At 30.5% G+C, this 24,079-nt stretch overlaps 1 protein-coding gene across 4 annotated transcripts in view; it reads right to left on the bottom strand.

Annotated features, from left to right (window-relative positions):
- LOC122720277 overlaps nucleotides 1-24,079 on the bottom strand; it is a 513,017-nt gene that overhangs the window by 233,634 nt on the left and 255,304 nt on the right. For all 4 annotated transcript variants that reach the window (XM_043946864.1, XM_043946863.1, XM_043946865.1 and 1 more), the window contains exon 4: nucleotides 12,865-13,002. In XM_043946864.1, the coding sequence (XP_043802799.1) occupies nucleotides 12,865-13,002 (138 nt within the window). The remainder of the gene's footprint in view (nucleotides 1-12,864; nucleotides 13,003-24,079) is intronic.

Raw genomic sequence — 24,079 nt, 5'->3', positions numbered from 1 at the left:
AATTAATTCAAACTTATTTCTTTCGATAAATATATATTTTATTTAACTGATTAGATAATATAGCAATTTCGAATTCCCAATCTTTTATAAAAATTAAATATCGATCTCGACATCTTTTTGATTTAAATTAAAAAATTTTTTCCAATTAACACGATCGTCACGAATAATCGACAAGTTTTCACGCCACCATTAGCAGCCACCGCAGCAGAGACCAAAATCCAAGAGTGATCTCCCCTTTCACCGACATCAAACTCATCGAGAACACGCCGCGATCCGCGTCGCTTTTCGTGAAAATTTCCACGTTTCGTTCCAAAGTTCGGTTCACGCGAGCGGGGGCGTGCCCTCCCCCCCAATCCCTCTCGTACTCGTTTACCACTCTTGTTCGAAGTTCATCTATTAGCGACAGAGGCATCGACGCTGGAACCAAACTTCTCCTGAAACGCTCGCTTCATTCGTCGTAACAATCTCTCGAAACGTCGCGACAGCTGCGTCGATGGGAACGATCCCGCCTCTCATTACCCGGCCGAGATTTTACGAGCTTTGGGAACAAGCTTGGGTGAGAGACAGAGACATGGTCCGGGGAAACCGTGGCTGTGTGAATGGTAGTTTCTGAGATTGGATAAGGAATCCATAAGTTTAGCCGTAAATCCTCGAGTGTTATCAGGTTAAGTGATTTTCTCGACGTGACATAGACGGTGTAAAAATCCTGGATTAGAAAGGAAGGGGGACGAAAAGTTAGATCCTTCTGACTAATGTAATCAGTTTTACGTTGTATCGAAATCGTGTTAAAATAATATTTTAAGAAAACCTAAAATAATGGAAATCAGGAGAATTATAGAATTTGTCAACGAACAAATTTTATTTCATTTTATTTCATTTTATTTCATTTTTTCTTATTTTTTCATAATCACTTGTACATGTTGTATATAAGGATTGTTCAAGTTTATTAATCTGTATTATATGAAAATCGTGAAGATAAATATATGTACAATATTCGCAAATATTTCACCTTTCGAAAAAGGAAAAAAAGAAAAAAAAAGGAGGAAATAACCATAAAGTGTTGGAAAAAAACGGCCACGAATTTTCCAGGGACGGATACCGAGCTCGTCCTCTTCCTTTTTCTTTCCGCCCTTCGTCTGTCTGATTTGCGCGCGCGATATCAACGAGCGGCTTGTCACAGTTTCTGCGTGGCAGTCGTTATTTACAGTGGCGAGCATCCAGAGCAGGCTGAAACGGTCCTGAGTGTAACGAGAATATCCGGGTCAGTGTGTATGTCAGCCGCGTTACGCGGAAGTAACGTCATTATTGCGCGCGGAAAATGATTGGAACGAAATCTCTCCACGATTTTGTGTTTCGAGAATGACGAATATACGATAGTCGGCTACGAGGTTTTTCAATACGTTCATTTGTTATTCATTTGTTATAGAAGATTTTTTTAGATCGATGAATTGAAATATGAAAATAAAAGGAATTAGTTTTAATGAAACGTAGGGAATTTGATAGATATCAAAAATATCGTAAGTTTGAACATAGATAAATTTGATCTGAATTTGTTACTGAGTGTTTCTTTTTTATTTTGTTTTTGAAAAAGAGTCTAGAAATAAAAAATAGTAAGACTACATTTGCAGATCGATTATTTGAAGTTTCATTACATACAGAAAAATTAATTTATCTAACTTTTGCATTTTGAAAATGGATTTTCTCACTAAAATATATATATAGTTTATATAATAAATTTCCATGCTTAAAAATTGTTTAATTTTTGATTGTTTCATTGATACATTTAATTCTTTCTCAAAGAACGGATTTGTTGGATAAGTTGGATAATTAGTTCTATTGTATTTCGAAATAGAATCGAATATCAATGAAATAATTTTAAAATTTTATGAAAATTAATTAAATGAATAAATATCTCTACGTGTCTCACTATGAAATTGTACATTATTTTTCTTTCGTTTTTTACATTTTCATTCATATTTCTTAGAAATATTTATACATTTTTAACGAAACTATTCTATTAGAATTCAAACATTATTTTTAAATAATTATTTAAATAGAAAAATTAGTAAAATTCTATTTATTATCTTTATAAATTCTGTACAATTTCTAAATTTGTCGTAAGAATTTAACTCTGTTGAAACTCGATTATTAATTGTAAAAGTTCGATTTATTTTAATATTGAATTCTAAGACTCAAAACGAGCTTATGATGCTTAAAATACTTGACAAATATTAAAATAAAATTATTAAATCCTATCGAATTCGAATATAATTTTGCATTGGATTTGATTTAAATTTATAAATTTAAAATTAAACATTTCCATAAATAATGTGATTCCTCTTTCGATACTAAAAAACTAAAATTTATGGAGATGTATTATATAAGTTAGATAAAATATTCAATTTCGAATCGTTAATTTAATTATAAAATATAAAATTATAAATCAAATATGTAATTAGAATACTGTGAAGTATGAATTTCAATATTGTCAAAATCCAATTTTCATTTTTATTTTTTTGGAAAAAATAATTTGTTAAGAAGATAAATTATTTTAATATTTGTTACTCCTTTCTTATATTTTCACTTGTTTCTATATATACACTGAGTATTAGCGAAGATATTGATAAGAAGGCGAAGACGTTATAACGAGATGACAAGCTTACTATTCATAAAATGAGTGGGAGTGGCTGGTGATGTAATGCGCCGGAAGAATATCAGTGGATTTCATTGCCAAGGGAGAGTCGGAAGTCACATCGTAAAAAGTTGGCACGAGTTCATCTTGGAAGGAAAAGCTAAGGAGAATCGGCAATCAGCAAAGATTTTTACGATTTCGTCAAAGTACTTTTTTTTGGCATTGGATAGACGATTATGGAGAGATCTGGTTAATTAATTTTATCTCTGACAATTTCAGCAATTTCATAAATTGAGAATATATATTTTTTTAAAGTTTTCTTTTCAATATCTAAAAGTGATATAAAATATATCATGAAATGGACAATTTTCTGAATACAAACAAAATTTAGAAAAGTGAATTTAAACAAAAAAAATATATCTTAATTTTAATAAAAATTCTGTAGAAAATTTTACAAATTTTTTAACGGTGTATAACTTCAATATAATCGATTTTTTTTTTTTCTTTATACTTTCAGATATCTATCTGAAATATTTCTAATAACCATTCGTTTCAAATTTTGTAGAAAAATACCCGTTAAAAATATTTATAGCTCGATATAAATAAACACGCGAGAGAGATTAATAATCAAAAGTTTGAATAAAATAATTCAAAATTTCGCAACTTGAAACATATACGCATTATGAACACATAAAAGTTCACGTACACCATGCTTTCAAAAATAATTCCTCTCTACTTCTACAAGTTGCGAATACCTGCTTCAAAACGTTCATGAATAACGTTTCACGCACCGAAAAAGAAGAAGAAGAAAGAAAAATTACATTAAAGAAATTTATCAGAACGTATGAAATCCACTCATTACTTAAAACAATAAATGCACATTATACATGTAAGTACACATAAAAATTTAAAACTGTTTTTAGAACGAGATAATTCAAAAAATCAAATTATTTGTTGAATTATAGGAATTAAATAACACATCAAATATATTTACTTATTATTTTTAGGAAGTGATAATGACAATATTAGATCGAATAATCAAAATTGTCTAATATTTAATAAATATCAGATAAACAATTAAAATTTTCTAAAATTCTTATATCCTATAATCGATCCAAACATACAATTGTTAATATAAAATTCCTGTATGAAATAAAATATCAAATTCACATCAGTCAACAACAAAGAGAAATTCATTTTTCAAAAAATTTCTATGAATATCTTCGCAGAGATCTTCGTCCAAATCTAATTCTCTTCTTAACAACTTTTATATCTGTATTCATGAAATTGGAGCTCGAGCCCTAAACGAATTGCCGCAGGAGGCAAGTAAGAGGGTAAGTTAGCACCCTCACGTGAATTGCGGGAACAGCACACGCGAATATCCGCCACGAGATCAATCATATCGAGCAATAAACCGGGGAGGGATGAAACGATCGCGTGCCCGCTCCGATCGTGCAACACTCGTTCGTGATTGGGTTACGCGCGATGTTTTACGGTTTCCCGTAATTGATCCACCGACCATCATCTGTAAAATAAACTTTCGAAAACGGAAAAAACGATTCCTGCAACGATCGACAATTTGAGAACGTATTACCACCCTCTTTATATACGCTCGAGATTATTGGGGTTAGTTGTTCCTGATTCGAGTTTATTTAAATATGATTTTGCAATTTTGTAATCTTGTTCTGGTTTATACGGTATTATGTTTAGATAGGATAATTAAGCAATAAATAATAATAAATGGTGAATAATTAGATAATAAATGCTTCTGTTCTGGCAAAATTGTTCTATTATTGGTTTGATAATATGAAAGAATGATGCATATTTATAAATGATATAATTACAAGCTTTTTTAAAAATATGCTATTAAATGTGAAATCTAAAACGTTAAAGAAATAAAAGAATTTTATTTTTTAAGTTAGTATTTTTTGGGCGTATAAATTTATGCATATATTTAGAAACTATGATGTTAGCCTTTTATTGTATCGTTCTTGTCTATCTTTTGTTTTCTTTGTTTAATAGAATAATTGTAATATTATATAAATTGTTTTCAGTATTGATATTACTTAATATGTAATAGATTTGATATAATATTGTATGGAAGAAATTGATATTATAAAATTTGATCAATCATCAATCAAATGCTGTATTTTTATATCTGTATTTTATGCAACAGCTTGTTTGCATTAAAATTTCATTAAAAACTAACTTTACACGTGTAAACAGATTTCAATATCATATAGTTTTAGTTTGAAAAATTTGAAATGAATGGAGAAAATTGAATGTTTGCTTTTCTTTTTTTTTTTTGTTTGTAAAATAAAAGCTTTTCAAAACAAAATATTGAAGGGAACGAAAAATAAATTATAGAATATGAATATTTACTGGAACAATCCTGTCAAAAATTCATGTTGAATTTGATATTATTAAGTAGCAAACTACATTCTTGAAAAATTTCATCACTTCGCTCAAGATTGTAAATTTTAAATGAAATAAAAGTTTCATTAATTATTAAGGAAATATAGAAATGAAAAAATAAGTGAAAATCTATATCACATATATATATTATAGTTTCTTTTACAGTTTACAATAAATGAATATGCAATAGGAAAAAAAATAATTCAATGTTATCATAAATTTGTATATTTTTAACAAATTAGTGTTTAATATTTAAGTATATATATAAAAAGTGTTCTTTTTAATTTATAATCTTAATCTACAATAAATGATTTTCAACAATTATTTGGATTGTATATACTTCCATCAAAACTCAATTATTTACTTTCAACGTGCACTATTTAAGTTAATAAAATTACTCATTCTTGATGATTAGATAATTAAATAATTAAAATGTAATGTTGGTTTTTAATTTTAATTTTATAGTTAAATTTTTTTAATTTTTTTAATTGATTGATCAAATATATAATGTCTTTCAGTAAATACTCCAAAAAAAAAAAAAAGGAATTCAAAAATAATCTTATCACATCAAAGTATCGAAAATAAACTTCACTTTCCTACAGTTATTTTTCAAACTGAATCAAGTCGATAACGTCATCCAACTTTATTTCTCGAACAAAAGTTTCCATGAACCGCATTTTAATAACACGCGCAACAATAGACCGAGTTTTACGAGGCGAAGAAAAACTGCAGAAAATCGCGGCAGAAAGGTTGAACAAAAGAAAAATCGATCGACCGCGAGAAAATATCGAGACGCGTCCTACCTCGCAGTTCCATTAAAACCGGCTTCTGAAACTGACACCTCTTGAAACGAGATCGTCGTTGCAATTTCGACCAGGATGAAAACAACGAAACAGGGTGCAAAAATCGCGTTCTGCCAGCGAGAAGGGAGGGAGCTGAGTGAGAAAAAAAATTTATCTAACTTAAAAAAAAAAAAAAAAAAAAATACGATTTTACGGTACATAATCAGAACAATGTCAAAAACAACACCATCTACGTTCTTTGGATAATATCCAACGTAAATGGAATAATGATATTAACAAACGATTTTAAATATCAATAACAAAATTTTCGTCAATCTTCAAATTTTATATTCATATTAAATGTTACGAGTTCGATGATCTTTTGCGATCTCCATTTCGATGATAAAACAATCGATGATACGAACGCATAAGCTGTATACAATAGCCATGAAAAATACATGCATCGTAATATTCAAACGAGAGGAATTAATGAGGAATACTCACAAAATGTATATTTTTTCTCTTCATTTGCCTTTATTCGAAATTTCCTTTTATAATACACAAAGAGATACGATAATTCAAAATACTTGTATATCAAATATAAAATTGTATATATTTATAATAAATTAGAAACAGAATAAATAAATAAATTGATGAATTTTATACGTATACTTAATAAATTATTTCTCGCGAGATGAAAAATCTCGCAAAATTATTGTTAACCCTTCTCCTCCTCCTCCTCTCCTTCCCCTCTCTCCCCCTCAATTGCACACGACTAGAAGTTCCCGTGAAATAAGGAACTGCCACCAAGTGAAACTAACATCATGAATCCAAATAGAGACACGAAGAGACACAAATTGCCAAGTCTTGAAGCCAGAGAAATGAAGTTCTTTGGAGAACAACCGAGTCGTGTGCCGAAGATGGAGGAAAGTTGGGGGGCGCGGAGGGACAGACAGAGGGAGATGCAGAGAAAAGGGGGGGAGGGGGAGGAAGGGAAAAGTAAACGAGGAGTCCTAGATACGATCCTTTGTCTTGAGTTTTCTATGGTGGTAGAAAAGTGATCCCTCTTTTTTCTTCTTCCTCCTCTCTTTCTCTCTCTCTCTCTCTCTCTCTCTCTCTCGAGCTTTTTTCTCTCTCGGCAGAAAGTTTCCAACGTGTAAAGGCGACAGAAGAACGATACCTCGTCGCGCGAGTAATTGCTTCGACACAAGAATGCAATATTCCTCTGTCTACAACGATTCCACCGTATTTTTTTCTTTTTCTTTTTTTTTTCTTCTTATTCTTCTCCAGACCGAGGTTCATCCCGCCCCTCCCCCTGACGACGTCCACGTGCCAGTCTAATGTCTTATTACGAGAAGCTCGCGTCCCCGTGAATTTAATACGAATATTACTATAAGGTGTCTGTCCTTCCGCTTCACGAAGCATTTTTCGCGGCCATTGTTTAATAAATTGTTCCCAAGTACGAAGTGCTCTTGGATCAGATATTTTGTTACATTTATTTAGATATTGTTTATTGCGAAAAAATACGAATGTAATCATAATAAACGAGGAGTCCTAGATACGATCCTTTGTCTTGAGTTTTCTATGGTGGTAGAAAAGTGATCCCTCTTTTTTCTTCCTCCTCCTCTCTTTCTCTCTCTCTCTCTCTCTCTCTCGGGCTTTTTTTCCTCGGCAGAAAGTTTCCAACGTGTAAAGGCGACATATAACGATCTATATTTGGTAAGTAAGTAAATTTATTTGAGTGGATTTTCGAATTGCTTTTGAAATATTCGGGTGATTATTCGAGAGTAATTTGTCAAATTTGGCAAAAGTGGATACTCAAATTGATTCTCGAATTAAATAAAAACTGTTACGAAAAAATTTTATTCTATATTTTCGACTTACTTTTATGTCAAGAATCGTTATTATTTTTGCTTGTATCTATGGATATTTTGGAAATATGCTATGTAATGTATAAACGTACGAGTATTATGATGAATGCCAGTTTGTAATATTTAAAATATCTTGATACTAGAATATTATAATATAAGTATTATCCGTTACTTACTATTTATTTTTTAGTTTCGATAATTATTAATTTAATTTGTGCACATGGAAGAAAAGAGAAGCGAGTTCGTCAGATTTTTTTTATGTAAATAGTAAAACTAAGTACTAGAAAATTTTAAAAGTATCAAAGTATCAAAAATTTTATAAAGATACGACTATTGAATAAATGATGCAAATTTCCAAGAAAAACTTTTATATAGGCAATATGAATCTTTAAAATCAAAATAAACTAATTATTGAAAATAAATACTTTTTAAAAATCGTTTGAATTTTTTTAATAATAAAATGACAAAAGATATCAATCTTTCTTTTATTTTTACACTGAAAAGGACATGAAAAATCGATTCGTAACGAAATAACTGTCGGATCTCGCTGCGCGTTAAAAACCAACGTTAAAAATCAAAATATATACATGTCCTTTTATAGCCGGAAAATACGTCAGAGATCGTCAGCATTTGCATGTTTCGCGATTTCCATGTGACTCGTTTGAATTGCAAGTCAAATAAAAATCAACCCGACCATGGATTAGCATAACAACGTTTTTATTTTCCCCGTCGTTGCAATTCGGGAAATTAATATTCCCTGAACGCGGGTACATTGGAAAGGAGACGAAAAGACACAACTTCCTTGAAAAATACGTTTATCGTCGTTTTTCATGTACCGATCTTCATCTCGAAAATTCGTCGAACGAATAATTTTCTCATTGTTTCCTTAAAAAAAAGAAACATCGAAAATTTTGAGAAGAGAGAAAAGTTTGAAAATGCTTTGAAATTTTTGTTCGCGACGACAAGATAAAAATTCTCAAGTTTAAAATCCTGTTTTAAAAAGTTCTTTGCTGGTCAATATTATTCCGATGGAATATAATTTATGTTAGCAAAATTACGAATCTATCTAAAGAGAAATTTTAAATCATTCAACGTTCTATAAATCTTATAAATTCTAATTCTAAGTATATAAGGTGTTAATATATTTAGAAATCACCTTTAGAGGATCGATTCTAGGGGCCAAAACAAACACAAATTTTGGCGTGCAAAAATATCGGTCGAGACTTATTTATTAAGTTGCGAACAATTTGAATTTACATTGAGATGAAGCGAATGCGATGATGGTATAATAATATAACGAGAAAAAACGATCTGAGTCTATTTTCGTTTCATTTCAACGCAAATTTCAATTGTCGTGTATCAACAATTTTGCGTTTGCTTTGGCCTTTAAAAATTGTTTCGAATATTTCTTTCGATCCCGATAAACGAAAGATATGAAACGAGGATATTATAAATATTAGAAATAAAAAAAAATATATACGTATTGCTTCATGCTAATTCATCATTAATGATTCAACATCTATGCGTACTATTATAATTTAATTCAACCTAATTCAATTTCACTTAACCGTAAACACTTCAACACTTTCAACGCCATCTTTTCCCTCCTGCAAATTTTTATCCCATTTCTATCCATAAATTTCCAACGACTCAGGGTATATTGTCGAATAACATTCAATATTCAAGCAACAATCTTGAATACTTGAATTGGTTCATCGTTCGAGTTACTTATGAAAAGTTTGTCACCACGAACGTGAGATTCAGAGATCGATATCAACGTGTGGAAACGATGCTGCTGGCATCGAAACCCTTGGCTCGAGCGTTTCGATCCAACCCTAACGCGACATTCGACGCAAACCAAGGTTCGCCCCGTCACGTAGCAAGTAATATGCAAATGACATATCGTCACGGTGAAATTTATTCATGGACGAGGCTGCCCGCAGCTGCGGCTTCGAAGTTCCCCCGTAGACTCCTCTGTATCCCCTCCTCCCTCTCCCCTCTCCAAAATTGTCGTAATGAACTTACACGCTCGTGCGAAACTTGCGCCTTACCACCACCCCTCCCCTCCCCCCGATCGTGGTCCAATTTTAATGATGGAACAAATCAGTGGTTCTCGTAATTTTCGAGCGAACCGTATAAAATGTAGTTCTCTCGAATTTTTGAAGTTGGAGAGATCTTCTTCGATTCTCGAGAAGAGAGAGTATTTGAAAATTTTTTTTTTTATAAGGGAATTTTGATATTATGGATTTATATATTTGGATTTATTTAGAGAAATATCTAAGTAATTCTCTTTTTTCACAGAATGGTCCTTTAGATTGATTAAATCTTTGATAATTTTCTTGAAAATGTATGGTATGTTATGGTAAATGTATATAGTAGAAATTGATAGGATGAATTTTTAAAATTTTTTGTCGAAATAAAAAAATTATTATTGTTTTTAGCAATTTATGTTAATAATTATGGTAATAATATGTTATGTTAATAATTAATAATTTATGAATAATTATTCACAAAAATGATAAATATTTTATATCAATTAGAATATGATTTCTATTTCCAACTTCGAATAACTCAAATTGTAAGAAATGTCAAAATATTTCGATTGAATGAAAATTTTCATCCAAAAATTTATAATTCGCTGCGAATAAATTGGAAATTTAACTTGGAAATTTTAATTTTTAATTATCGACGTGAATATTATTTAATCGTTCATGGAATTATCAATTATCTAAATCAATCTCTATTTTTTTTCAACAATTCTTTCGCAAATTTCCAGCAAAAATGACAACTCGAAGATGATAACAATTATAACGCGAATCGAATTATTATGCCGAGAAAAAACGAGTCAAACTCGCGGTTCGACACGGTCAAAATGCGAACAACACGCTTTTGGCAACGGGCATGACACGCTCGGCTGTTGGCTCGTCACTTGAAATACGATATTTTTTTGGCCAGCAAGCTCGTTTGTTTTACGAGTGAATCGCGCGTCAAAGGATGAGAGATTGCGCCATGTTACTACATTCTATCGCAATTACGAATCGCTATAAAGGATTTGTAACTATGTATTTTCGTTCCTTGTGGACGAATCTTTCTCTTTCGATGACTTTCTGTTCGTCCGTGAATTTGTTCGTGCATTTATTTTATTATTTACTTATTAAATGAGTTTCTATTTGATGTGTTGGTTTTTGACACATGACACATGAAAGTATAGTAATTATAATTATTTTAAAAATATTATTTTATGTATGTTATGCATACTATTTTATTCGGTATTATTAATTTGTTAAAATTTGATTCGATTGATGTATTATTAAATTTTTGTTTAATAATTCAATATATGTAAAAGTTAGGTGAATGACTTTGTACCATAGCCAATTTGTTCAAATTATATAATTTAAATACATCTACATAACGTAAATGTTTGCACAATGTTCTAAAATTATTTATTTCGTGAAACTTAAGAGTAATAATATTTTACCACTATTTCAAATCAATCATAAGAAAGAAAATAAAAAATCTCATTGACAAAAATATTTTAATTCTATTTAAATTTAAATATACACAGATTATATATAAGTGTTACATGTTATTGTATAAATAAAAGCCAAGTTTGCAAAATTATAAGATCTAAAAATTATAAAAAGAAGACTATAGAAAGAAGATCAGAACATTAAACTTCATTATTTTCTTTAATTTTTGGACTGTTGAATTAAAATTCATCGTATATTTAAATAATTTTGTAATAAACAAATCAAAACGAAGAAATTAAAAAATGAAATTTGAAATGTAAAAAAATTTTTCTAAATTTGAATGAATATTTTATATAAATGATGTTACAAATAATCAATTCTAATAAATTCTGTTCCTACTAGATTAATAATAATTTTATCACTAATTTTGAATTTTTACATTTCTGCTTTCAAAACATAATTTTAAAGATACTGTATCTATGATTATTTAAATTACATATAGATTCTGAAAACAATCTGACATCCTACAAAAATATAATTCTACCATGTCTCTACAATCTATACAATGTTTCGTTCTAAAGCACTATTGCATATACAAGTTACATTTATATCATCATCACACTAATATTTGTCAATAAATTATTATACAAGAGAAGAAATTACTCGTCATAGAATATAATTAATAGTGTATTAAACACATGTTACGTTTCCATGAAAAAAAAAAAAAAAAGAAAATCACGTAATGATCCAATACAAACGACCCATGATTCCAATCAGAACATTAAGTTGTCCACCTCTGGAAAAGCGTGTTGATTACCGTGCACCACGTCCCTAGGAAACAATGCGGACATTTTATAGTCAGTGTACAACTAGCACAGTCCCCTTATACTTGTTGGGAACAATGGGTATTATGTAGCGTGGCGCACGCACGGAAATGGCCTTCCCAAGACTTGTTCGAACTAGTTGTAACTCACTGTTCAACTGTACCCGTTGACGAGCAGCGCAACAATTACGCTAATGCATTGTCCTCGGTTCCTTCGCCTAACGACTCTAAACGATCGACGCCCTTTCGACCATTTCAATTAAAGGGGTTGGCCTTAAACGCGCCACGATTTCGAATCTTGTAATATCGCAGCCTCTAATCGTTTTATAGGACGACTTGATTCGTCCAAGGTTAATCGCTCGAATAATTATTCGAAGAGGTCTCGTTATTGTCCGACATCCGCCATTATTATTCGCGAGTTTCGAAATAACGAAGAAGGAATGATCATTTTCGAAATATATTTAATATATTATAACTTAATTGTATCATTTTTATGAATTTAATACCAAAAATGTATATATGAATTTAAAAATTTAAAGATTACTTCTTTTTGAAAAATATTACAAAAATATTGATATGTTAATTATAAGAGAATGCAATACCCTTCTATTTTTGTTCAATACTTAGAAAAATGTTAATTAATGACAAATATTTTGGGTATATCATAATAATAAATTCTCGAGTATGTATTTTATATTATCGTACAAATCAAGTATTTATATATACATATTATCGATTTATATTAAAAAAGAAGAAAAAGCCTAAGAGATACGTATATTTCCACTTGCAAGTGGAACAAGTACAGCAGTAGTCAGACAACATCGCCTCCAGACCTCTTCGCAATAAAAGAAAAATTGAGAACAACACTCACCCGTATCGTTGTCTCCTGGAACACCAAGACTATCACTATTGTCATTGATGAAGGCCTCCGCCGTCGACGTGAAGGTCTGAGGTGATAGTGTGAGGTCCGGCCCGCTCTCACTATCGAACAATTCTAAATTCCCGTTTCCTGGAATAAAGGACACGCGCTATAAATTTTCCGTTCTATAATTGATATATTCGATTGAATAATAGATTTAATGAATAAAAAAGTAAGATAAACAACGACAACGAGATAAATTTTAATTGGAATTATAAATTACGTTGAAAATTGTACATTTAAATTTGTTAAATATAATAAACAAAAGAGAATATATATTATAATAAGAATAATTTATCAAAAACTATATCTATAGTATATCTTTCAGAAAACTTTTTAATTTCGTTATATGAGAATTAATTATAAGATATTATTAGATAGATAAAATAATATTATAAATTATTGAACGTTTAATACACTTATAAGGGAACAATTAATTTGGAAAATAATTATTTTTTTATCATCAAAATTCTTCAAAATTTTGATGCCAGATATAAAATGTTATACAAAGATTCAACTTTTCATAGATAATAATAATTTACATTTAAATGTATGAAATTTAAATTATAAATATCTTTAACAGTTTAGTAATTTCTTTTCATTGAAAGAAGAATTCATTGTGAAACAGTTAAATTGTTAATCACTTTACGATCATTTATATATACGATGTGAACACGAGCATCTATTTCCGAAAATATTTTCTCGAATATCTTCATCCATTGTTCTTGTGACTGCAATACGTAGAAAATCGTTCATTATTAATCATGTACGATGTTCTGCTTGGCAAACATTACTGACAGATAGACAAGATTCTTTGCATGTTACGAAGGGCATAACTCAAAAATAATTGGCTTCGTTATAATATGATCTTTTATCTATGATTCATTGCATATAATTATCGCATTTTCATTTTCGATTTTCGAAAGAGAAGATTTTAAAAAACAGATTTCTAAGATCGATTATGAAAATAAAAGTTATTCGTCTTCATTCAATATTTTGTACAATATAATATTTATCGTTCAATATATAAATTATGATAATAATAATTAAATGATTTAAATAAGAAAATAGCAATTATTAATTAGTAATATAATCTTATAATCTTTTTAATGAAATATTTCTATATTCCTAATATTCAAAAAAAAAAAATGATTGAAATTTTTATAAAAATTTGCATATAAAAAATACGTTTCTCTATCACGTATAAATAATATTGTATTTAATGCATTCAATATTGTATTGAAAATCAAAGGGAGCCTCTAGTGGCGAGTATCGATTTTTTGATAAGTACAAAAACAACTGCAAAACAGTGAAAAATAGCATAAAATCCAAAACGACACTGTGTATACTGATAGCAACACTCGTAGTGAACGTGCACACAAAAGAAAAGCCGGATACCTCTTTTGTACTATTCACATTTTTTTGAAAGAGGATCTATGACGTGGTCATGCGTTGTCCACCATAGGATATAAAATCCCCACGCATTCGTTCACGTTAACTTCACTGAATGTGCTAAGCGTAACTATTTTTTTTCTTTTTTTTTTTACTATTAGCAATTTAGCTGCTTTTTCTCACAATAAAAATTTTCTAATTTTCTAATTCAATTTTTTGCATTTTTTTTTCTTCATAAAATTATTCTTTTCAAAATTCTATAGATATCTTTCAAAACGTTTATTCCAAATAAATTTCAAAATAAATACAAAAATTGATGTGCAATTATACGTAGTCTTATTTATTAAATTATAATCAATTTTTGCATAAATAAGATAAAATGGAAAGAAAATAGAATTGTTTCTCCATTCTAACTTAAATTCCTTATAATTTAATAAATAAACCTTAACTAATTTTTGTATTTGTTTCGATCTCTTAAATCGAGGCTGCAAAAATATATCAGCATTATAATTAACAATATTAACAATCTGTATATATCATTTTACAATCATATTTATAAAAAGTCAATACTCCCTAGAAACCCAATTTGATTTTATCAAAGTAAACATATAAACATGTATTGGACTATACAATATATAGTCATTACAGTTTTTCTGTTGTATCAACTGATGAAAAAGATTAGATGCAGAATTATTTGAAAATTATCTATTCAACTCATTTAAAATTGCTCGAACAACAAATAACGATAAATTCTAAAAATCTAATTATCATTGAATCATGGATTGAATCTTAACGTGGTTCAGCGAGTTGATCGATCATTTTCATTATCAGCATGGGACAAGAGAGGTTTGCGAAGTTAAGGAACCGGGCTGGGAGGGTTAAACGAGAACTTCTCGGAGTATGAGACGAGTGTCGCTTTCGCATATTCCTCGGCGCACTGACAACAACGGTGAAGCACTCTTAGGAGAACTAGCAGCCAGTCGAGGATCTCTCGAGACCTTAGGTGGCCTTCGCGATCCGAGGACAACTGCTGCCAAGTGGCAGCAAACTTTGACTGTGGATTTTAGGTTACGAAGCTCTACGCGACCTAAACTCTGTCTCCTCCGCTTGTCAGACCCTCGTTACGACCGTCTCGGTTCATTCGATTATATCGCGTCGACGACCGCCTCGAGTCGACCACGATCGGCTCCAAGGATCACGAGACGCCATGTTTTCGTTACAACTTAACGAGAAGAATCAGAGTTAATAAATTTGCGATTATGACTACGTGTATGTATATAAATATAGATTAATATATTTATATATATTAGATTGAAATTATAAGATAGGAATTTAATTAATTTGTAACAAATTGATTATTTATCAGAAATATTTGTTATTAGGTTGCTGCATTTTATGAATCTGTAAAAATATTATAAAATAAATGATTAATGTATTATTGAATAATATTCATATCAATTTAATAAAGTAAAAAGAATATGACTTGAATATGACTTGAATATTTTATTAATTGTTTTAAACTATATTTTAACAATAATTAAATTCGAATGTTTTCTTATATAGATTTAAAATTCGTGTAATATAACGTGTAAAAGATTGTTGGTAATATTATATAAAACTTTAAAAAAAAAAGTATTAAAAGAATGATTAATATTTTATTGCTATCAAAATTACACACATACAGATAAATTGACAAATAAAATTTTGAAAAAGAATTATTAGTAACGATCAATGAAATTAATCAAATCAATTAATTTTAATAATTTTAACCTTATTTTTCAATAAAGTTGTACATATTAAAATTTTTATTATAAATTTGATCATTTTATCTGTAACATCTTTGCATCCTTGATAAAATATTATAATTGTGTATATGTAATAAATAGATTTATTATATTTCTCTTATCTATGTAAATGTAAATCTGTGTTTAGAAACAACTTCTTTGTTTGTGATCTTTAATCACAGAGTCTAAATGAGTTAATGAATGTCAGAGTTTAACCATAGTCATAATAAATAAATAATTTTGTATATTTCTGCTTTCCAGCTTCCTTTTTAATATAAAATAAAATTGCATAATAGATTTGAATCTCGAAAATTTTTTGTTCTGTTATTTAAAAAATAAAACAAGTTTTCTATCAATTAAGAAATATTAAAATATACATATACATATATATAAAATATACATATATATATAAATTAGTTCAGTTCTTATGTAATTCATGATTTGTGCGTATAAAATATAAATATTAAACAAGCATCACTGAGAAATAGTATTACGTTCAATAGTTATACGTTCAAACATTAAATTATAATCAATATATTTGTTAAATGTTAAAATTATAATTGTAGAAAGAACAATAAACTATTTGACAAAACAGAAAAATTATATTGGTTGTCGTTACAAGTATAATTACTGCCAAATTGATCTGATTTATGTATTATAATTAAAATAATGTAAAGATGATCAATTTTGAAAGTAAACAACAATGAGGTTGAAGCAGGTGAAATTATATAATATTGATTTGTGAAGAGTAAGCTGGACTGCAATCAGTGATGGTTTAGTGGACTCAAAGGTTGATTTATAGGTTAACCTATAGTGACGCACTTCAGGTGCCCTAGAGCTATCATATGTTGGAAACTCCAATAATAATAATATAACAAATTTACACGATAAATATTTATGAAATAATCGTCTAGCAAGAAATCTCTCATAAACAATAACTAGGTCAATACATTACGTGATTACGAATAAACAATTTCTACTATTGTAATTACAATTTTTGTTTTTCATTAACAGTTTACTAATTCATCAAATTAATTACATGCAATTGTAATTCGATAGTATCGTTCCATTTTCTATAATTAATTACTTTAATTAATAAATATCATCAATTTTACCAAATTATATGATGAGCCATTGACAGCTTATGTACAAAATTTGACATATAATAAGAATTTCAAATTACTTTTAAGAAATTAACAATTGACACTGTCAAAGAAAAAACATGTTTCCATTAACTGCCTTCCTTTTATTAATATAATTTGTCAATATATAAAATCAATTAATTATAATTTACAATCACATAAGTATTGTTATTCATTCTTGGTTATAAAAATACCACAAGTAAGAAATTTCATGTAATAATGTACTGTAATAACCCAAAATCATTAAAAAAAATCCATTTGTTTGACGATACGTAAGAAAAAAAGAATAATTTAATACAAGCAACCACCAGTGGTCGAAATATTTTGAAATATTCAGAGACAGAAAATATACGATTTCAGTCACTTTGACCGACACAATTATACGTTTGATGTAGAGGTGTACACAAAGCATTACATACCATATTCGTCCGCTTCGACATCGCGTACACGATTCGAAGGCGAGCGTTCCCGTTAATTCAAAGCGACGGTATGCATCTCGCGGTGGATTAACATATTCCAGATTATCCGCCCGCGTTTGCGTTAATGCTTGTGCCGTTGGGTTAGTTAAATATGTAAATATAAGCGGACCCAGCCATGCTGGACGTTATCCGCGCTTACGAGAGATCGATGAATCACACGAGAGCACACTGTATATAAAACGTTCGCGTAGGGACGCGCATGCGATAAGGGTGAAGGGTTAATTCGGAAAAAAACGAGCAAAAGTATTAAATTAGGCAGAATAAATCATTGAGGAAAGCTTTTATTGGTAATTTATTATTTAAAGATAATTGGTTAGAACAGGTTTTATCCTTGATCCCATCACGCTCAATCTTGCGTAATAATACTTTTTTTGGTGAAAGAAGAGGATGAACTTTGGTTCGTTACAAAAATAATATATTTTTATAAATAAATAATAAATAATAATGTAATATTAAAAATATACAATAGATGTACATTTTTATTAATTATTTTTGCTTAAAAAATTTATTCCTGAAATTATCTAATGTAACATAAAATTCTAATTATATTATATATTATAATAATTAGATTACAATGTAGCTTATAGAATTAGATGTAGCTTGTAGAATTAGAATTAAACATAAAGATCGAGTATAAAATACTATATTATATAATTATTATACAGGAGGTTATATATACTTATACCAACTAACATAAGATGAATATGAAATTATAATATAATTTTCATTTTCTATGATTGGATTTACACAGTGATTCTCAACTTTATATATACAACTATAATATAATACAACAATGTTATTTTATATAACGTTTTAATTTTTTTATTCCAAATAAAAATAGAATCTTTCTCGAGAAATTTTACAATTCTACAAATGCTCGTATAGATCAATAAAATGGAAAGAGAACATTCTTATTATTGTTAACCACAGCCACAGATCCGGAATTAATATTCCACCCCAAAATATTTCGCCCCCAAAATTTATTAAACAAACGCGATCATTTTACAGCGACACCTGAAAATAAGGGCAGAGGGATATTTCGAAGACAAGGGGTTGATCATCACCGGCCGGAATAACGAAGTGAGCCAAGGGGATGAAGGGGGCGGCTGGAAGGAAGCGGCCGCGCAACCGAGTTTATTCAACGCGCGAACGAAGCTCAGATATTAATTTTCCCGATGTATATGGATGAGTTCCGACTAGGGCACGGTGCACAATCCACCGACAGAGAGAGAGAGAGAGAGAGAGAGAGAGAAAAGTAGCTACAGTAGCCACAGTGGCTGCGATGCTAGAGGTGGTCCTACGTCGAAGGAAGGTAGGTACATAGCGGAGGGTAGAGGTCGTACGGAATAGTGAGGGGTGGTTAAATTGCTATCGATCCCCCAAGCTTCGCAAATATCGTTTACCTTACCCTTGCAACCCTTCTAAAATCCTATCCACGCTCTCCTCGCTTCGAGCACGATTTCGTTTCACGTATCGTGCCCCCCCTCCCGCTACTTGGGTTTTTATGGAAAGTCAATGCCGCGGTGAATCGTGAAAGTTCTTTCGGATGGGTTTCTGACGAGCTTCTTCCTCCGCTTTGTCTTCCAAATTCGAGTGGAAATTCGTGTTTACGGGAAAGGGGGAGGGCTCGCTGGTTTAAATTGGGGTTGTTCGGGTAAGATATTTGGTGCTTCGGCTTCATACTTGGGTTTTAGTGCGCTGAACGTTTTTCTTTCCTTTCTTTTTTCTTTTTTTTTTTTGTTTTATCGTCGATGGAGATGTTTTTGTTTATTAGATTTTTTGACTTATCCATTCTTTTTTGTAGTAATCGTAGAGATCTTTTTCTATAGGTTGTTATTAAAAATTAATATATTTAAAATAAAAGTATAATATTTAATTTGAATCGTGTAATTTTACGATTAAAATCGATATTTGTATTATAAAAACTCTTATATATATTTTAATGTCTGATAAATAATATGATATTGTAAGGTATATGATGATAATTACAATCATCAAAATTACGTTTTACGATAATATACATTTTGTGTTAATAAAAAAAAAAAAAAAAAAAGACTTGCGATTAATACTTGCATTTACAAAAAACTTTTACTGTAGGAAAAAATTCAAAATTTACATTACATACAAATGCAATAATCCCCGATTTATACGTGTACTCTCGTTTCAGGAATGGAAATACATTGAACGATGCAATCGAATTTATTCACTGTAATACAAAACTCTACATAACCGGACAAAATTGAACGTCCACGTGCCTCAATAAAAATAGATTCGACCATTTTTTTCTCTGCTTTATCCCCCAACAGTCATTATTTTCGAGCGAGACAAAACGACGTTGAGAATTCCGAGTAGCAGGCAAACAAAAATTTTAATCAAATTGAAATTAATGATGGTAAACGTATTCCAACTGTTTCCGGTTAGAAAACATTTTTGAAACAGCGTTCTCTCTCTTTCTCTCTCTCTCTCTCTCTAAAACACGATCGATCGATCCCAATATTCGAGCTTCGCAAATTTTGTTTACTTTTCAGCAGCTGCGCTGTCAGGATTCTATCCTGTCAGATATGTGTTATCAGTCGAATAGAGGTTTGAAACTCTATGTGCTGACAATTACGATCGACGATATCCTCGTTTAGTTTTTTTTTTTTTCCAATTTTTTTTCCTATCTTCTTTTTTTTTTTTTTCCTTTTCTCTCTCTCTCTTTTTTTTTCGCTCGACAATGTAAACCATTTTCAATTTCCTCGCGCGCGTTAAATTTATCTTCGATCGACGGTACAACGAGGTTGCACTAACAGTCAATTGTAACTCTGTTAATATTGACGATCGTGCTGTCACGAAGAATTATGGAATACTTTATCCGATGGCGCGCTGACCATTCGAAATTGGTGGCTAATTCTTCTCGTTCATATTTGGTCATTTGTCATTATTTTTTACTCTGCCCTTGAAATTTCTCCACAAAAGTGGAGAAGCCTGTTTCGTTGTTGGCATCACAGAGCAGTAATTAATGAGGGATTAACGCTTTGAAATTCGTAAATATACAGGATGCAAAGCGCAAATTCATAAGTCAATTTGTAATAGTCTCTTTGTAACGGAAAAAGCACGATTTACATAGCACGATTTATCGAGTGATTTTCAATTAAACATTGTAATATCGCGTATTATAAATATGTAAAAGAATGTATAAAAGATCTGATTTCCCTGACGATTGAAACAAAATTAGGCTAAAATTTTTAATGCACAAAAACACGAAGAACAAAACCTAATCTTTAATTACGTTCAATAATAATATACATTATAAGCAAAATTTACGAGTTATAAATTATAATCAGTGACAAATAAGTTCACGCCGTGCAACGATATAGAAGATCTTTTTGTAGTCAATGTATATACCAATATTATTAATAATATAATAATATTATTAATGATAAATAATTACAATATAAATTATATAAACACATGCACAAAACATGTCCAATCTATATATTAAAAATCTCGTTCGGTCAACGTACAATTATTTAAAACCTTTAATCGATCCCTGAAATTAATATTCCCCCAGCCATGAAACAATATTGAAGATTTTACAGCCGATTGATCGAGCTCAAAGTTATTCACTTCACGATCGATCCTTTAACATTGTGATAACGATTATAATTGGCCAAACCGAGTAAGATCGAGGACGGACGGAATTCGAAATTCCGCTTCGTCGTCTACTATAAAGTTGCAGTAATAAAACGGTTAGATGCGTAAAGCTAACGAAATATGCGAACGGGGAATACACAATTTACATAGCGGTTTTGTTTAGCCGTTACGCGGAATCGGAGCCTCGCGGAATTCCATCTCTCCTCGTAAAAGATATTCAAAATCGCGCAGCCGCGGCTGAATAACAGGATTTTATGAAAAATATCGCGTTTCACTGCTCGGTGAACGAGGAGCTTCCGGCGATTCTCGCGGCGCACGCCGACCGTAAATGAATTCGTTGGCCAAACAGTTAAGGATAAAACTGACCGTCCGAAGTATATTGAATAAACATCGCGCGCGGGATAAACATTGTCGAATTATTCTCGAAGCTAAGCAGATTGAGAAAAATTATTTCGAATATCGGATATATAAATCGTGATTAACGAAGAGTTAAAGAGCGGTAACGCGGATTTTTATTCGATTGACGGGGTTGTTAATCGGATTTTAATCGAGTAAATTTACATTGGATTATTTTAACGTGGTAGTGTAAAAACAAAAGGAAATGTATGGTTTTATATTAATATAAAAATTTTTTTTTAAAATATAATTTTTAGATAAACTAGGATAAATTTTTATAAAATATGTTAGTTAGTTTTTGTAGTATATTGGAACGTAAAATAAAAATTAAAATATTTGTACTTATTTTAAATATCCTATTACATTTTTGAAACAAATATAAAATATGATTCAAATATTTAAATATATTTAATATGTTTTTTTTAGTAATATACATATAATATTAAATAACATAAGATATTTAAAATAACATGAAGTTACTTGATAAACTTTATAATCAATTTTATTCTTAATTCTATTCTAATCTCAAACACACTATTATATTTCAAGAAATATTACTATCTAACCATAATTTTAATTCTTTATTGTTACAAAATATTTCTGCGAATTAAAAATGACTTAAAATGTATGAATTAATCTTCATTTTTCCAAAATCCTCCAAAATTATAATAAAATTTTTTTCAATTTTTCTTAACTTCAAAAACCACTCCAAAACTTAATAAACATTTTATAAGAATTTCTTAAAAATGAAAAAAAAAAAAATAAAAAAAAAGCAAATAGTTCACATTTCTTTCTATCTCTTCAAAATTTCAACCCTTCAAAATTTTTTTAGTAGTAATTTAACTGAACCTTAACTTCAAAAATTAAATTTCAACACGTTAAACTAAAATTTCTCCAATCTCTTATCTCTCTAAGAAACTCATTTTCACAGAAAAGAAAAAAAAAAAACTCACATCCAAAATACAAACCACCAAACTACATCCCTTCTTATCTTCCTCGAACAACCTTCCATAGTTAAACCTCCTAATAGCAACAATTCCACAATCTCAACTTCAAAAACCCTTTTAAATTTCAACCAACCCCTTATATCCCCTCAAACTTTCCCTATCCCCAAGAACAAACAACGAAGAGAAAGAGAGAAAAAATAGAAAAACGAAAGGAAAACACCCAAAACATCCGTCCCAACTCCCCCATTATCCCCACCGAACTCGCGAAAGCAAGACGCTTCGGTTGTTTTTCACGAAAACAACGATCCAGCGGTCGTAAGTCGGCAACCTTTAAGCCGAAGATATGCAAATTGCATTAAGTGTTCGCCCAACCTGTATCACTAATGCTCGACCGGTATTACGAAACTTAAGCCGTAGCGCACAAGTGTCGCGAGCTGCCACCATCCTCCCTTTGTGAGTATTAAGCCTGACCCATTATCTCTTGGCCACACAAGCGGAGGAGAAACTTAGAGCCGGAAGTACCACTCCTGCGTACGTCTTCCCTCCTCCGAGAATTCCTTCCCTGATCCTCACGTCGAGGCCTTCCTTTGTTTCCACGCGGAATATTTCTCGGCCGCGGATAATTAAACGACTCGTGGCGGCGAGGGGGATGAAAACGATGGACGAGCTTGATGGATCGAGACGCTGGGAGTCTGGATGATGGTCTGTAGCCGGCGGATGCTGACTTGGGCAAATTGTTCGGCCGGTTGGATAGAAAGCGGTTTAGGGGGTGACTTTCGAGCAGAGGGTGGTTTTGCGGAGTTTGGTGTTTGCGCGATATCAAGTTTGAAGCCTCGATGATTTTTGCATATGGATTATCATAATTCATAATGTGTGCAGTTTTGAGTATAACGAAAGTAATAGGGGTAGAGAGATTTTAGATTTTTTTTTGTTTGTTGTCTAATCTTTCGATGTACTTTTACAGATTTTTAATTCAAGATTGGTGAAATAATTTTTATCACACTTTTCACTGTGTGATCTTTAAATATGTAATTAATTTAGAAGCAAAATTATTGGAACGATTAAAAGCAATGTAATAAGAATAAAATAAAACAAGTCTTTTGACATGTATAAGCAATTTTTAGAATACTAAATAAAAAAAGGAAAAATGCATAACAAATAATATTTCTTTCACTTAATCATAAAAAAGTTTTACAAATAGAATTGAACAAAATTGAACATCCATACGACGATCATCTTCGTCAATTCTAAAAGAAAAAATTCTTCCTTGCAATTACATCTCTATTATTGAAAAAAATAAGAGGAAGGGAAGAAATTGCGTTATAAACACCGTGACACGCACATCCATCGTTGTCACGCTATCGTCCATGGGTGACAGGTGATCGAACGAT

The sequence above is a fragment of the Apis laboriosa genome, unplaced genomic scaffold (genome assembly GCF_014066325.1).
Source record: "Apis laboriosa isolate Shangri-la unplaced genomic scaffold, ASM1406632v1 scaffold122_cov146, whole genome shotgun sequence".
Taxonomy (NCBI): domain Eukaryota; kingdom Metazoa; phylum Arthropoda; class Insecta; order Hymenoptera; family Apidae; genus Apis; species Apis laboriosa.
This window is presented reverse-complemented; position numbering and strand designations above follow the sequence as displayed.